This window comes from Epinephelus fuscoguttatus, linkage group LG13 (assembly GCF_011397635.1).
Source record: "Epinephelus fuscoguttatus linkage group LG13, E.fuscoguttatus.final_Chr_v1".
Lineage (NCBI taxonomy): Eukaryota > Metazoa > Chordata > Actinopteri > Perciformes > Serranidae > Epinephelus > Epinephelus fuscoguttatus.
Window position 1 is genome coordinate 5877154 of NC_064764.1, and position 13936 is coordinate 5891089.

The 13936-nt window shown below is 40.8% G+C and overlaps 1 protein-coding gene across 2 annotated transcripts in view; it reads left to right on the plus strand.

The window, feature by feature from the left end:
• The window catches only part of LOC125899749 (inactive dipeptidyl peptidase 10-like), a 310646-nt gene that overhangs the window by 114644 nt on the left and 182066 nt on the right, over positions 1-13936 (plus strand). The window contains exon 1 of one of the 2 annotated variants that reach the window (XM_049594254.1): positions 10343-10765. The exons of the other annotated variant lie outside the window; for it this stretch is intronic. Within the exon in view, the coding sequence (XP_049450211.1) occupies positions 10709-10765 (57 nt within the window). The 5' untranslated portion in view covers positions 10343-10708. Of the gene's footprint in view, positions 1-10342; positions 10766-13936 lie in introns of those variants that run through there. 2 annotated transcript variants of the gene reach the window in all.

A 13936-nucleotide genomic window follows, 5' to 3' on the forward strand; every position in this document is an offset into this window, starting at 1 on the left:
AGTTATTATGTATTGTACTATTTTGAGCTCATTCTATTTGTAAATTTCTTTTGGCTTCAAATAACCTTGAAATGCATTTGCTTTTGTTAAGACTGCAAAGGTTAAATGTGCTATTTCCCCTGCCGAGCAGTGTTTTACTTGAAGTGATTGTGATTGTGAAATATTTTGCAGAATTATCTCACTTTGCTCACTCTCTATCACGATGAAAGGGGCTTCTCCTGGTCATGTGGTGTGTCTGATGTTTGCGCACCCCAGGCAGATTGTTTGAAAAACTCAAATTGCGAAGCAAATCGACCATTTTCATGTCAGTATTCAAGGCACTGGGATCCTCAAATTGGTGCTGATATGCAAATACCAACTGTAAAAAGAATTGCTGCTTTCCAGATAGACTTCAAAACAGGGTTCGGTCTCTGTCTGGTTGTGCCAAACAGACCATGTAATAAATAAATCAATAGATAGCTGATTAATGCATACAATGTAATCATCATTTTGTTGAGGTAAGAAGGCTTTCAGTTTCTCAGAGCAACAGCAGAGTCTTTGTATCTATCTGAAAAACCTTGATTTGCTTTTGTAATAATTGTCAAATCCTTGCAATCACCTGGCCTCTAATGAAGGAGCAGAGCGATCAAAGAAATAAATCAGCAAGTGTGTGCAGTATGGCTCATACAGGGAGAAAAAAAAACCCATTCCTCTCTATAAACATCATTCAGATTTATCAGCAGTGATGGCTGCACTGTGCTTGTGCAGTCAGAACTCAAACCCTTCAATCAGCATTACAGGTTAAAGCTTCCAAGAGATAAGAGAACGGGCCAAATCTGACATAATGGCATTTTTGAATGACTTCACTGTTTGTGACTTGGCTTCACGTCAAACAAAATGACTGAAGGAAAAGTAATGCAGACTACCAAATACGGAAGAGTTTGACTTTGCAATTTATTAAGGAATCCAGGGTGGTAATATAGCTCCCAGTCAGAAGTGCTAGCAGTGATGTGCTGAATGCGGAGTTGCTCCGGCTAAGCCACATGACGTTTGGTCATGAAACTTTCATAGTGTGGAGTTCCTGAATGTCTGCACTAAATTGCCCCAGGGTCATAAATACTTTATCAACAGCAGACACCTCAGCGAAACACCTCCCCAGGGCTCTCTCACTCTCACTCTCTGTCTCCCTGCCTCTCTCCCTCCGTCCCCTCTCTCCTGCTCTCTGTCTCTCCACCCCCACACCCTCTTTCTCTACCACTCTACTACTGTGCTAGGTAGTTTTAAGTGAAGTATTTCACCCCTTATAATTCACAACTCACCTTGGCAATTATAGTGTATCATACTCTCATACAGAGTCAGTGCACAGGCAGAGGTGTTTTTGGAGTAGCATGTTCACCTATTCACCAAAATGACGATTCTTTCTTGACAGTTTATTGAAAACGAACCAAAGAAAAAACCCAAACTTGTATCTTTTAAAGCTGTTTCTTTGATCTCGTGCTGAAAATTCATCTCAGCCTGCTTAACTTTAATGCCACAGCCTTTATTCTCACAGAGCTATGCATGGGTTGTGTTTGAAGCAGGACACCAAGAGTGGTATTCACTCACAGAACATCAGCAGACCTTAAACAAGCTGGAGAAGGAGCACTGCTCGAAAAGGGTGAGCGCTTGATGGGTAGTAGAAAAATCAGAGATCCTGCAGCAATCCTACTGCAATCACTGTGGCTGTAACTCTGCTGTATAAGATGACATGATTCCAGCTGTGAATGCGCAGTAAGTCATCAATCAGGAAATGAGATTGCCGCAACCCCCTTTCATGCCTTATACTATGAATAGAAAACTGGCACTTTTTGTCCTGGTATTAACTTATCTTTATATTTTCTAAAGGTTGAGATGGTGAAGGTTTGAGTAACACTTTAGATTTCACCCTGCAAGTAACTTTATTATTTAGCATATAAAGGGTATCAATACAAAACTTACTGGGTACTACTGCATATGCAAGTGCAAGGGAAGAAGACGAAAGGTTATGGAATAAGGGGGTAACAACTTTTTGTTTTAGAGGGACTTAAATTACACTGTGAATACCTATATAATACTTCAACCCAATTTCCAGAAAAAAAATTGGCAGTATATGTTTTTTTCAAACCATGGCTGCATTACATTTATATCTTACTACTTAGTGGGTACGTTGAAACTGTATGATTGTACATACTTTTTAGCTTGAACATAATTTTGAGCTTGAAATACCTGATTTTGGTAAAAATCTAAAAAGCAACAGCTTTACATGTCACTATTCTGGCAGGAAAGCAGTGATGTCTTGCTAAAAAAGACTCGTGTCTCCACCAGGTAACATGCCATCTACCATCCCCTCCACCTCTGCATGATAAAGTCAGCTCATATACAATGTCACCTGAAAAATATTGATACATATAAAACAAACAAGTGTAACATATTGGTTGTTTGCAGAAATGTACAGTGCCAACATTTTCTGCTGGCGTCAGGGCTAAATAATTACATGGTACAGGGCAACAAGGCAGTAAGAGGGGGTGAAAGTGTTGATATTGAAGTGATATTTTTAACATTAATAACTGATTTTGAACATATTAAATGTTTACAACATGCTTTTAGGAAACTGTAATGTAAAGCTTTTCAAAACATGGAGTACTCTAGTATGTTTTTACTGTATATTTTTTTAATGATTGTTGTATTTTGGGAACAAAAAATTAAGCTTAGTCTGGGTGTGGCTTTATAACTTACAACTTACAAATAAGTTACCGTCCTGTTTTTTTTTTTGTTTTTTTTTTTTAAAGAGTGATAATGTAATTATAAGGTGTTCCAATTTAGACTACAATTTTGGTCTATTTAAATGATACCCAACCAACCCTACCCACTGTCCCAACTGTCCTGGGGAGGCAGAGTTTTCCAAAAATGCTCTTTCTGTACATTTAACAATATTGTGCCTTTCACATTTGGTTTAAGTTATAAAAAACTTGATACATTGTTAGCAGATAACCGTATCTGTTCAGGGAACCGATTAATTTCATTATTCTTCAAGGAGTTTGAGAGAAATAAAAGGTTTCATTTTGTGAACTGTTAATTACCAAAGAACCAAAGTACTGTTAACAAAGTTTGCTCATTTGATATACATGGGATCAGTGGCAAATCTGTAACAAGTAGCTATAACAAGTAGCTAAATACACTTTTAAACCTGGATGGATTACTAAACTACACATTGTGATTTAGTGTTTATAAAGTTGCCAGTTTCTCTATAAATAGAAATGGGTCTGTGTCAAAAAATCTGACACATATTCTGTTTAAATCTGCCCACAGTACAACATATAAATCAATAATAATGTTGAAGCCCTCAACATTATTGAATGTGTACTTCTACACCTCTGAGCAGAGCAGGTTTTCATCCTGTAAACAAGTAACTGAGCAAAACTACAGGTCAACATAGCCTCAGAATATACAAAGAGACTTTAAAGTAAGACCCATGAATTTACCTCAAACTGTCCAAGAATAACTTGGCTAAAACAATAAAAATAAAAGCAAATAAACTGAAAACAATAGGGGGGATATCAGCCTTTATCTGCCTACGTTAGAATTTTGCATGCATCCATTTTATTTAAAAACATTATAACTGGTTGAGAAATTGTGTTAAACCGAGCTGCATGGTGTCCTTTGGCATATTTGCTTTCCTCAAGTGCCAAGAAGTTCAGTAGTACTTTATTCCACGTACGAAATGTCAGAGGATTTGTATCTTTCCATCTAAGTAGTGTCAGTCTTCTAGCAAAAAGGATTTGGAAAAGCTGCGAGGTGAAGGTAATGTGGGTTTACTCTAAACATGGTTTTAATTAATATGAATTGTCAGAGATCAGAAGATATGTTAAAGGACAGCTGTTTTAAAGCAGCTGAATTAAAGAACACAGTGATGGTGGTGAAGAATATATGAATAAGTTAACACCAGGTTTAAAAGCAGTGTTTACTCCCTCTCTGGCTTTAAGTGTTAGGTGTCACTGCTGGGTGTGATCACAGGTCGGCTCAGTTGCAGTTGTAGCCGCACCCAACTGTGATGTCACAGTGTACTGACTCACCGAAGTTCAGAAAACACAACTTTTCTGGGGGTATTAAATCAAGAACCGTTCCTCAGAATCAAATATTCCCTTCATATATAGCAGATGCACAGTGACAATGACATACTGTTGTCCCATAATGAGTGGATACAAGCTGTGTATTGTGTGACCTTATAAACACTGAAAGTCAATTACAGTCATATTACTGTGCTTAACATTGCAGATAGAACCCACAATTTTGAAGATGCTTATGGAAGCTAACCAGTGTAGATTCAACCTTTACCTTTAGATGAAACAATCCACTAAAGGTTAGAAGATGTATTTATCATTCAAGCAGATCCAATGTGTGTATCACTCCCTCTTCCAAACAGGCAAACGCCATTAGTCTCTCAGAAAGTGGTGCACACAAGCAAAGGTTAAGAGGAATTTATGCTAATGTAAGCTCAGCTAATGCACTCAACACACCCACAAAGGATAAAACAGATTTTTTTTTTTATTTTCACCTCAAATTCAACACTTTTGTTGACCTTCAAGGACGACTGCTGTACGCTGTTTGCACATTTGTTACACGGTATGTTTACTTTAGAATAATTTCACGTCTTTGACATTCTGAAGGTACAGCAGGTCAAACACAAGATGTCAATATTTGAACGTCAGTGTTTTGGGTGAGAGAGATGTTTAGTCTGCCCTCAGTGCCAATATGAAGGTCTTTCGCTGGCATTTCTCCCAATTCCTTGAGATATTTGACAGGGGATTTACTCTGTATTGTCACAGTGTGGTCAGAGTGGAGTGGATCTAAGTTTTGCTTTCTGAGAGCCAAATGTCTGCTTTCATGTTCTTTACATTATATATACATGTTATATCAGGTATATTACATATAATACATGTCTCTGTGTCCTTAATAAAGTCATTTATTATTAGTTTTATTATCATTATTATTGTTGTTATTATTATTGATGATGATATACCTGATAAAGGTTGGACTGACCGAAATGTTGTAACCAAATTAATATTGAAGCAATAACGGAGACAGCATGTGTGAGTTCTTCTCATTGTTTTCAAGATTCCAGTTTCATGTGCGGAAGTGGTTGTGGACATCAAGGCTGGCTCACCAGGAGAGCAACTGCCCCAGGGCCTCTGGGCCTCAGGGCCCTGGAGTGCCAGATCCAAAAAGGTCCAAGTTTCGGTATATGAAAGTTAACCACAGTAACTTTATTAGTTCTAACCAGACGTTGCCATAGACTTTTTCGTCGCCGATCATTTTGACCGACAGGGTCATAAAAATCCGGTCATAATCTGTTTTTGCCAGTCAATTTAATTTTTGTTTTTAAATGATAAAAATATTCAAAGACATTTAGTTTTCATTCATTCGTTTTTAATAAATCCAACAAGCAAGTTATAAAGTGTGCATTAATAAGGACATGAACGAAAAGATGAACAGACATCCACACACCCGTGCCATTAGGCTTCACCCTGGACACACCGGACGGCACTAACGCGTCCGGTGTGTCCAGGGCGTTATGTAGTTATACCTGTAGGCTTGGTGACACAAAATTAAAATTGTAATGAAGTGATTAGGGTATTGAAAAATGTGTTCGGTTATGCACTCTTGTGTTTTTTTTAAATTATAAACACAGTATTTTCTCCTCACATTCCTCAGTGCGAGCTGTTATTTTATTTTGAAAACTGGCCGGATTCTCTCGTCTTTTCTGTGTCCGACTTCCAGTTTGGTACGATCCGCTCTATCCAGCTTGACAGAAGCGCTCGCGGCTTGCATGAAAAATAGACCAGACGCCGAACTGAAGCGCTGCCTCTACTCCGCAGGCGCTCCGCTCTGCTCAGCGGCCTGTGTGGACAGTCAGATAAGCTAACATGGGCGCTGATTGAAAACTGCCTCCGCTGCTGAAATGGGCAGGGGTGGTTATTGCAACCTGTCAAAATGACCGACGGCCTTCAGATTTTCCGGTCATTGATGTAAAAAAAGGGTCAATGACCGAGAATATCCGGTTAACGTGACCCCTGGTTCTAACCTAACCTCCATAACTTTACATTAAATATGTAACGTCATTAATGAAAAGCTAATTCATAGGATATCATATGAATCATTGTATGAGGATATGTTGCTTTGGCATATTTGTGGTCCTGTTTTGCAGATGGGCCATGTGTCAAGATATAGTTTGTTTTTAGGCTTAATAATTTCAGATTTAAGGTATGGTGAATCTAGACTACCCCAAACCAGTCTGAATCATCAGATGTGGGGCTTCAGAAATGAAAAGGAGCAGTGGGTTCAACAAGTGTCCATTTACTAAAGAGTCATAGCAATACTTTGCATTTAACAGTGTGGAGGGTGGTGTCTTATTTGTAAGCCAATACTAAACACCTGTTCTCTTGAATCATCTTAAGTGAAAACATGCAAGTCAATGCAAGTAAAGCAGCCAAACAAGATCATGTGAAAAAAATGACAGTCTGATCTCATAATGTGTCCATATTTTACTTGTTATATTAGGACTAATGTTGGCTTGCTCCTACATTTTAAGGTCTTCATCAGCTGGAGAGGATGCAGATTTTTTTGCCTGGGTCATGTAGCTCTAGATTTAGGGTTAGTCTATTAACCCATGCTCTTTTTTATGCCTCTGTGCCAGTGATAGCCGGGGCTGGAGGCATTATGTTTTTGGGCTGTCCGTCCATCTGTCTGCCTATCCATCTGTCCGTATGTCTGTCCATCCCATGGCTGTGAACAAGTTATCTCAAGAACGTCTCGTGGGAATTTATTCAAATTTGGCACAAATGTCCACTTTGAGTTTAAGATGTATTAGATTTTTGTGGTCAAAGCTCAAGGTCTCTGTGACCTTGCGTCTGTCTCATTCTTGTAATGGATCATCTCAAGAAAATCTTGAGGGAATTTTCTTCAAATTTGGCACAAACATCCATTTGAGTTAAGGATGAACTGATTAGATTTTGGTGGTCAAAGGTTAAGGTCACTGTGACCTCATCTGTTGCATTCTTATGAACGCAGTAACTCAAAAACACCTTGAGGGAATTCCTTCACATTTGGCACAAACCTCCACTTGGACCCAATTATACACTGATTAGAACTTGGTGGACAAAGGTCAAGGTCACTGTGACTTTGCATCTTTCTCATTCTCGTGAATGTGATATTTCTAAAAGGTCTTGAGGGAATTTCTTCAAATTTGGCAGAAATGTCCACTTGAACTTAAGAATGGACACATTAGAATTTGGTCAAAAATCAAGGTCACTGTGACCTCACTAAACATGTTTTTGGTCATAACTCAAGAATTCATATGCTAACTATAACAATATTTTCTGGCCATTACTCAGTGTCATAGCATTAGGTCAGATACTGAATTTATTACATTAATCTTGGGTGTCCACTTTGAAATTGTTATGATTGTATAGATCTGTGCTACAGGGGGAAGATGTGTGTGAAGCATCCATGTTTACGCAGACATGGGTGTAAACTGTAACTGTAACTTGCTGGGTTGGTGAAGGCAAATAACTGTGTGATGGTAATTGTAGTCATTGACTTGGAAGGAAAGAAGAGCTCACCCTCACAGATGACTGACCATGAATGGTATACAAATACTCCATACAAGACCCATTACATCAGAGAAGAGGGGGAACAGAAGTATCTCAGATCAAGTATTTCTGTTAGAGAAAAGTGGCTCTGCTAACTAAATTTTGGGACCTGTTTCTCATAACAATACAGCTGCAATAGCAGCACTGAGTGGTGCCGTGGGCTGACTTGGACCGACTTACTTCTCAAAGTGGATTGATCACCCTTGTCTACAAAATGGAGCACACAGATCGATTTGTGCCTTTATTATAATACAAACGGGCTAGTTTTTCAGCACTGCTTTATTCTACTCCACTGCTGTTTAAAATGATCTCATCTCTACAGTCATACAGAGGAAAGAAATGGCCGTGCTGAAGCTTCCATACTATGCATAAAGGGTCACTGAGGGATATTGGAGAAATACTGTCATCTCTCCAGTAGAGTTTCAAAAATGTTATGTTGGCATACACAGTATTATTTATTGTGTTTGCATTTTCAGGACCATGGAATTGGAAAGGCCACCACATCTGACCAAAATGAACAGTTTTATCTTCTTTGGTTTATTTAATAATATATTAGTTATAACATTTTTTGAGTTTGTTATAAAGGCTATGGTTTGAGGTGGGAATATTGAGCTGATTTCGAATTGTAATTTGCTACAGGTCTGAGAGGAATGCTAAAACAGGAGGGATGGCAGCCTCCGGTGAGAGGAGTGTTTAGTATGACTGGGATATGATGCACTGCTCTCTTCTTCATCATTATTTTAGCAGAGTTTTGAGTTAGTGTTGCACATAAACAGTGTGTCCCACAGCCATGCCACATACTAATTTTTAAACCAGTTTTGAGTCGAGTTCACACTGCAGAAGTGCCAAAATAAAGACACTCAAAACAATCAGTATAAAAACAGAATATGCTGTTGACTTTTTTTGTTGTTGTTTTTTTTTTTACAAAATCCAATGGACAAAGGAAAAAGAGGAGCAGCTCACAACTAATTGTGGGTGGTAGCATAACATTTTTTGGAAAAGAAAAAAACTATTGCAAATCAATAAGTCATCATTATTTTAGGGGGAAAAGTGTGCTGTCTGTTAACAATCAGTGGAATTGATTGTCTTTTCACAGTGCATGTATTGCATTGTTACATGTTAGTATAGCTAGTATAGTGGTGTGTAGTTATACACACATTAGTATTTAAAAAGTACGTAGAATGGTAGAGTATGTGCCCCATGTTTATGTAGTAGAATACCCAAATAAAGCACAAGTATCTCAGAACTGTACTTATGCACAGTACCGGTGCAACCCAATCACCAGAATAACTGTTTGCATTGTATGTTTCTGCAAACCACTGATATGTTACATTTGTATGTTATTGTGTAGGATACATTAAAAGGTTTCACCAATGCTGTGGCCACGTTTAGGCACCAAAACAAAACAAAACAAACAAACAAAACCACTAGATTATGGTGAGTAAACGATCAATTTCGGCTTAAAAAAACAACCGCTTTTCTTGGCACTATGCATGTTGGAAACACAGCGATGGGTTGTCAAAAAATACCCACGCTTGTTGGCTAAGAAGCCGCTGGAAACGCAGCAATGGTTGGCTAAAAAATCAACCGGTTTTGTTGTTAGTTGCTCTGAACAGTGGTCTGCCGCTTGGCAAGCATCTTGCCTGAGGCTGCTGACGTCATCAACCATCCCCTCCACCTCCAGATGACAAAGTCAGCTCATATACTACATCACTTTAGAAACATTGATTTGGTAAGTCTGAAACACAGCATACAAATGTAAGCTATCTGTGGTTTGCAGAAACCTACAATGCTGGTATTTAACATGGATAAATGTACTTGTTTGCTTCCACCGCTCGTGGTGTCATGTACAGCAGTCGGAGCGTGTGTGAATTATGACACCTCACAATCTCTAATAAGCTCAGTGATTCGCCTCAACAGGCAAATGCAGGTATAAAATATTGATCCGTGTCTGGCACAGACATTAAAGATCACAGCTCATTCTGTTTGTGTGTTAACGGTGCGGCTCCAGCGTGTGGGTTCCAGCATCATAAAGTTGAGACTCTGACCGCAGAAAACATCTCTCTCATAAGCCCGGCGGTAAGTTTGATATAGCGTCGGGTTCACAGGTTTCATTTCACTGCTAAGTACTCCTAAGACCGATGCAATTGCATCTTTGCCCCGCACGCATTTAACAACCCACAGCGAGCCGTGGTGAATCTCTTTTTATTGACCGTTTAAGCTCCTCTCTTAAGGCCAAGTAAAAGCTCCTGTATAACAAAACAACACGACTTCCAGCAAGAAAGCAGCCGTCTGACTGAGACTGTGGCCAGTGTTTAGTGCGTGGTGGAAAAAGCAGAGGTGGTGTGAGTGCGCCTACGCCAGAGATGAAGATGAATGTGCAGCGGGGCTTTCAGCACCGCGGACAGCTCCTGCCGGCTTCAGGCTCACTGACTGGGCGTTTCAGCATGTATTAACAACACTGTCACACTGTGTCAGAAAGACATGATCTACCGGCAAAACAGCTCACACTGCGCTCTAATCAGGAAGGCTTTTTTTTTTTAAATCCAGCAAACGCTACCCCCATCCTCCAGGGAAACCATCACAAGACCACTTGAACACCCCTCCTCCCCCTCCTCCCTCCTCCTCCTCTCTGTGCTATACCCCCCCATCCTCCAAAATACCAGCATCACTGAGAGTAGACAGGGGGAGAGAGAGTAATCGAGCCCACCACTTCCTCACCCAGACGTGCAAGAGAAGTGGCAGGGTGGTAAAATGTGAGAACACTTCGGCTCTCTCGGTTCGGTAACGAGCGTGTCCGAAACTCTCCTCCCTTTTTCCCGGGGCTGATGTGAACGCACAGGCTGCGTTGGCTTCTCGTCAGACGCTCGTCCGTCCAAGACCTCGCAGATATTCAATCGTGACGGATCCGTCCCTTCGCTCCCACTCCTGTTTAAGATTCCGCAGTTGACAAGACGCCACCGCATCCTCCCCTCTTCTGACTTTTTGCTTCCACGGAAAACGGGAATCTGTCCGTTTTTCCTTTAGGATTCAACCAAGTTTAATCATACGAGGAGTTTACAATGACAGCAACCAAGGAGCAGCCGAATCAGAGACAGAATCAGCCGCAGCAGGATGAGGTGGGCTTTTCTTTGGACTTGATTTGCAGGTTTCTTTCACTTTACCCATGCACATTACAGCTTACCTCTGTAGTCTGCTCTGCAAGGTCAGTCCGTTTATCAGCAGCTTCATCTGATTTGCTCAACGGCAGCTGACAGGCAGTTGTGGCCACATACATGAAGTGAAAAACGCTTTAGTTGCTCGGCTGTTTTTCCTTTTTCTCTTTTATCAGCATCAGTTTTCTGTACAGGCGGTGAGGCTGTGACTGTATTGAGAGGCTGATTCAAGTTGGGGCTGCACATGCCAATATTGAAACAATCAAGCCGTCGTCAGCTGCGCGTGGAGCTCATTGTCAGCTGTCAAGACTGGGTCACAGAAAACGCCGTGGGCACATGCACTGTCAGTGAAGGGGGGCGAGAGGAAGACTGCGCAGGGCGCATTGTAATTCAGCCGTTGCCTCCTGTCAGCTGCCCTCGACACCTTGAAAGAGAACAGTCGTGGAAAATCACTTTGTAAGAGGGAGAAGAAAGGCACCATATGCGCATTTTCCCTCCCAGATAGACTCACCGTGACTTAATAACCGCGCTCGGTCCCTAATCGGCACCTTCAAACGCTCCCTTTAGACTGTAGGGATTATGTTTCTATGGGGTAGGGGTTATGCATGTGCCTGTTTAAGGCACCTTTACACAGGTGGCGTTACGCACTGCAATGCTTCCCCCCCAGTGTTTTAAGGGGAATGGGATCAGTCTTTGCCAGACCTGGCGTGTGCAACTTGACAATCACGCGCTTGTGTCTGCGCCAAACCACTGCGCCTCTATCACCATCAATTATTGATTACCCTTCTTAAAATGTTCTCCGTGTTACTCCAGGCACATGTAACTCCTACTCAGTCAACGCGCTTTTCTATTAGACCTATAACTAATTCTATGAAATGCAAATGTCATGTGTTTCACTGTGGGGCTCCCTCTGAGAGAATGCCAAATATATTCTGGGTGCTCTTAATTGAATTCAGCCCTGTAGCCCTATTATTCTAAGAAATCAAAACCTCGGCCTCATAATTGAGTTTCTGTGCCTGAAATATTAGAAGGCCTCCTGAGAGGTGGTTGGAATACGGTAGCTCACAGCCTTCAGTACTCTCCTTGGAGCTCAGTGGATAGGCCTACTACTCAGTGGCCCTCAGGCTGTTTAAAAGTCACGTTGTTGTTGGTTTTCTGTGAGTAGTGTTCACCGACTTAATTAGTCATGATACTGTACTGTATGTTCACAGCTGTGAGGAGCTGCTCAAGGAGCCTGCTGTTGTTGCAGACATTATGAATGCTTTGATTCTTTCATGAATGCTCGTTTTTGTGTCTGAATGGATTCAGTAATCTCATAGTGACTGCAAGACAGCTGCAGGATATCAAAGCATTGATTTTTAGAAAAGGTCCTCTTGAGTTTTGGTACACCCCTATTAAAGAGTCAGTTACAAAAAGCACGCACATTTAAATATTTCAAGATGACAAAGTCAGGTGATTGAAGTATTTGTGACTAAAAATGGCTACACGCCAACTGTACACGCTTTAAAAGCCTCAGTGAATTTTTGATCACTCTGTGTTGGCCAGTCAGTTGAAGTTATTGCGTAAGATTTGTGCAGCTGGCTGGCGTCACGTTTGCAAGCGTTGGGGGTAGAGAGGAGTAGTGCCTTAGCAGAGCCAAAGCTATTACTGTCCCAGGCTATGTCAACCCACAGTCTGTATACATAGCCTCTTTGGCAGGCTCTTAACAGGGTTACTGTTCATCAAAGTTGCATGACGATGCTGAGGGAATTACAAAAGGGGGAAACACTGAGAGATCTTTAAATAATAAGTGGAGAGGAAAACTGAGCCCTGAGCTGCTTTAGTATCTGCATGGTCGAGGATCAGTAATTCTCTTTTTCTAGTGTGTATATGTTTTTGTGACAGTATATTCTATTGTTGTCAAAAGCCCTTTTTTGTTTGTGGTTTAGTCAGTGCAGCAGGAAGAAGTGAATATTTTGGCAAACAAATAACATTGATGGGAACTGTAAGGCACACATCCATAACTCTGCAGCTCCAAGACTCCTAGTATTTTTGTCCAGTTATGTAACTACGATGGCCAACTTGTTCTTTGTTTTGCACCAGCAACAGTGTTCACAACAGCTGGTGCTAACAGAAAATACAGGATGGGGTAACATTTCTTCAGATCTATCAATACAACACCCACTCACCATATGTATGTTGAAATTGTGGTTGATCACAACCAGTATGGGCAAGAGGAGGGGGTACAGTGATCCATCACTCTTTCAACACACATGGCATGAGAGGTTGAGATCAAATAAAAAAATTGCAAACCAAGAAAAGAACAGCCTACTTCAACATTTTAAGGTGCAGGAAAGACAAGTATTACACATCTACATCAAAGCAGGAAACCAATGAAAAGATTTAAAAACTCAAATTTGTGAAAAGAAGAGGGCTTCATATAAATGTAGAATTCAGTTCAGGTTAGCCTAGAACATTTCTGTAACACCGTCCTGAACCTACATTGTTGATGCGGTAACATTGTGCCCACCCGCCAGTCTCGCCCTAGCTCGCCCTGGTAAGTCAGCGGCTCTATTTTAAACCACAAATCCCTTTTAGCATAATTAACTACTGTTAGCTCTTTAATCACCATGGCAGTGTCAACACAGCTAGTGCTGCTACCATAGTCAACAAATGCTAAAGCGGGGGCCTTGTGATGACTGGAGGGTGGACACAATGTTTCCACTGGAACGTCTTCTACCACCAGAACACCGTTACCAGCTGTAATCGCTGTGAGCTAGCTAACATTGGCTCCCATCCAACCAGAGTGGTGTGCACTGGCAAGGAACTAGCAGAGGCCTGAGGTCGGGCAGTGGTCATGTTTCCACATGTTAATGCAGCTTGCCAGCTGTCTCTCAGCAAAGCCAACAGAAAATAAAATAAAAGGCAAGAAATTTACATCGCGAAACATTAAAATTTTATCACCTCTGAACGGATAGAATGGAAATACAGTGCCAAGCTCACTGATGGAATGGAGTGCTGGACTAAAAGGAGAGGCCTTCTGTATATCATGTGTTTCTTTTTTTCTTAAAATTGAACTTGTTATTTACTGGTGAATGGGTGTCGACCCATCAAAAGACTTAATTAACCTAACCTAAACCTAACCTAACCTAACTT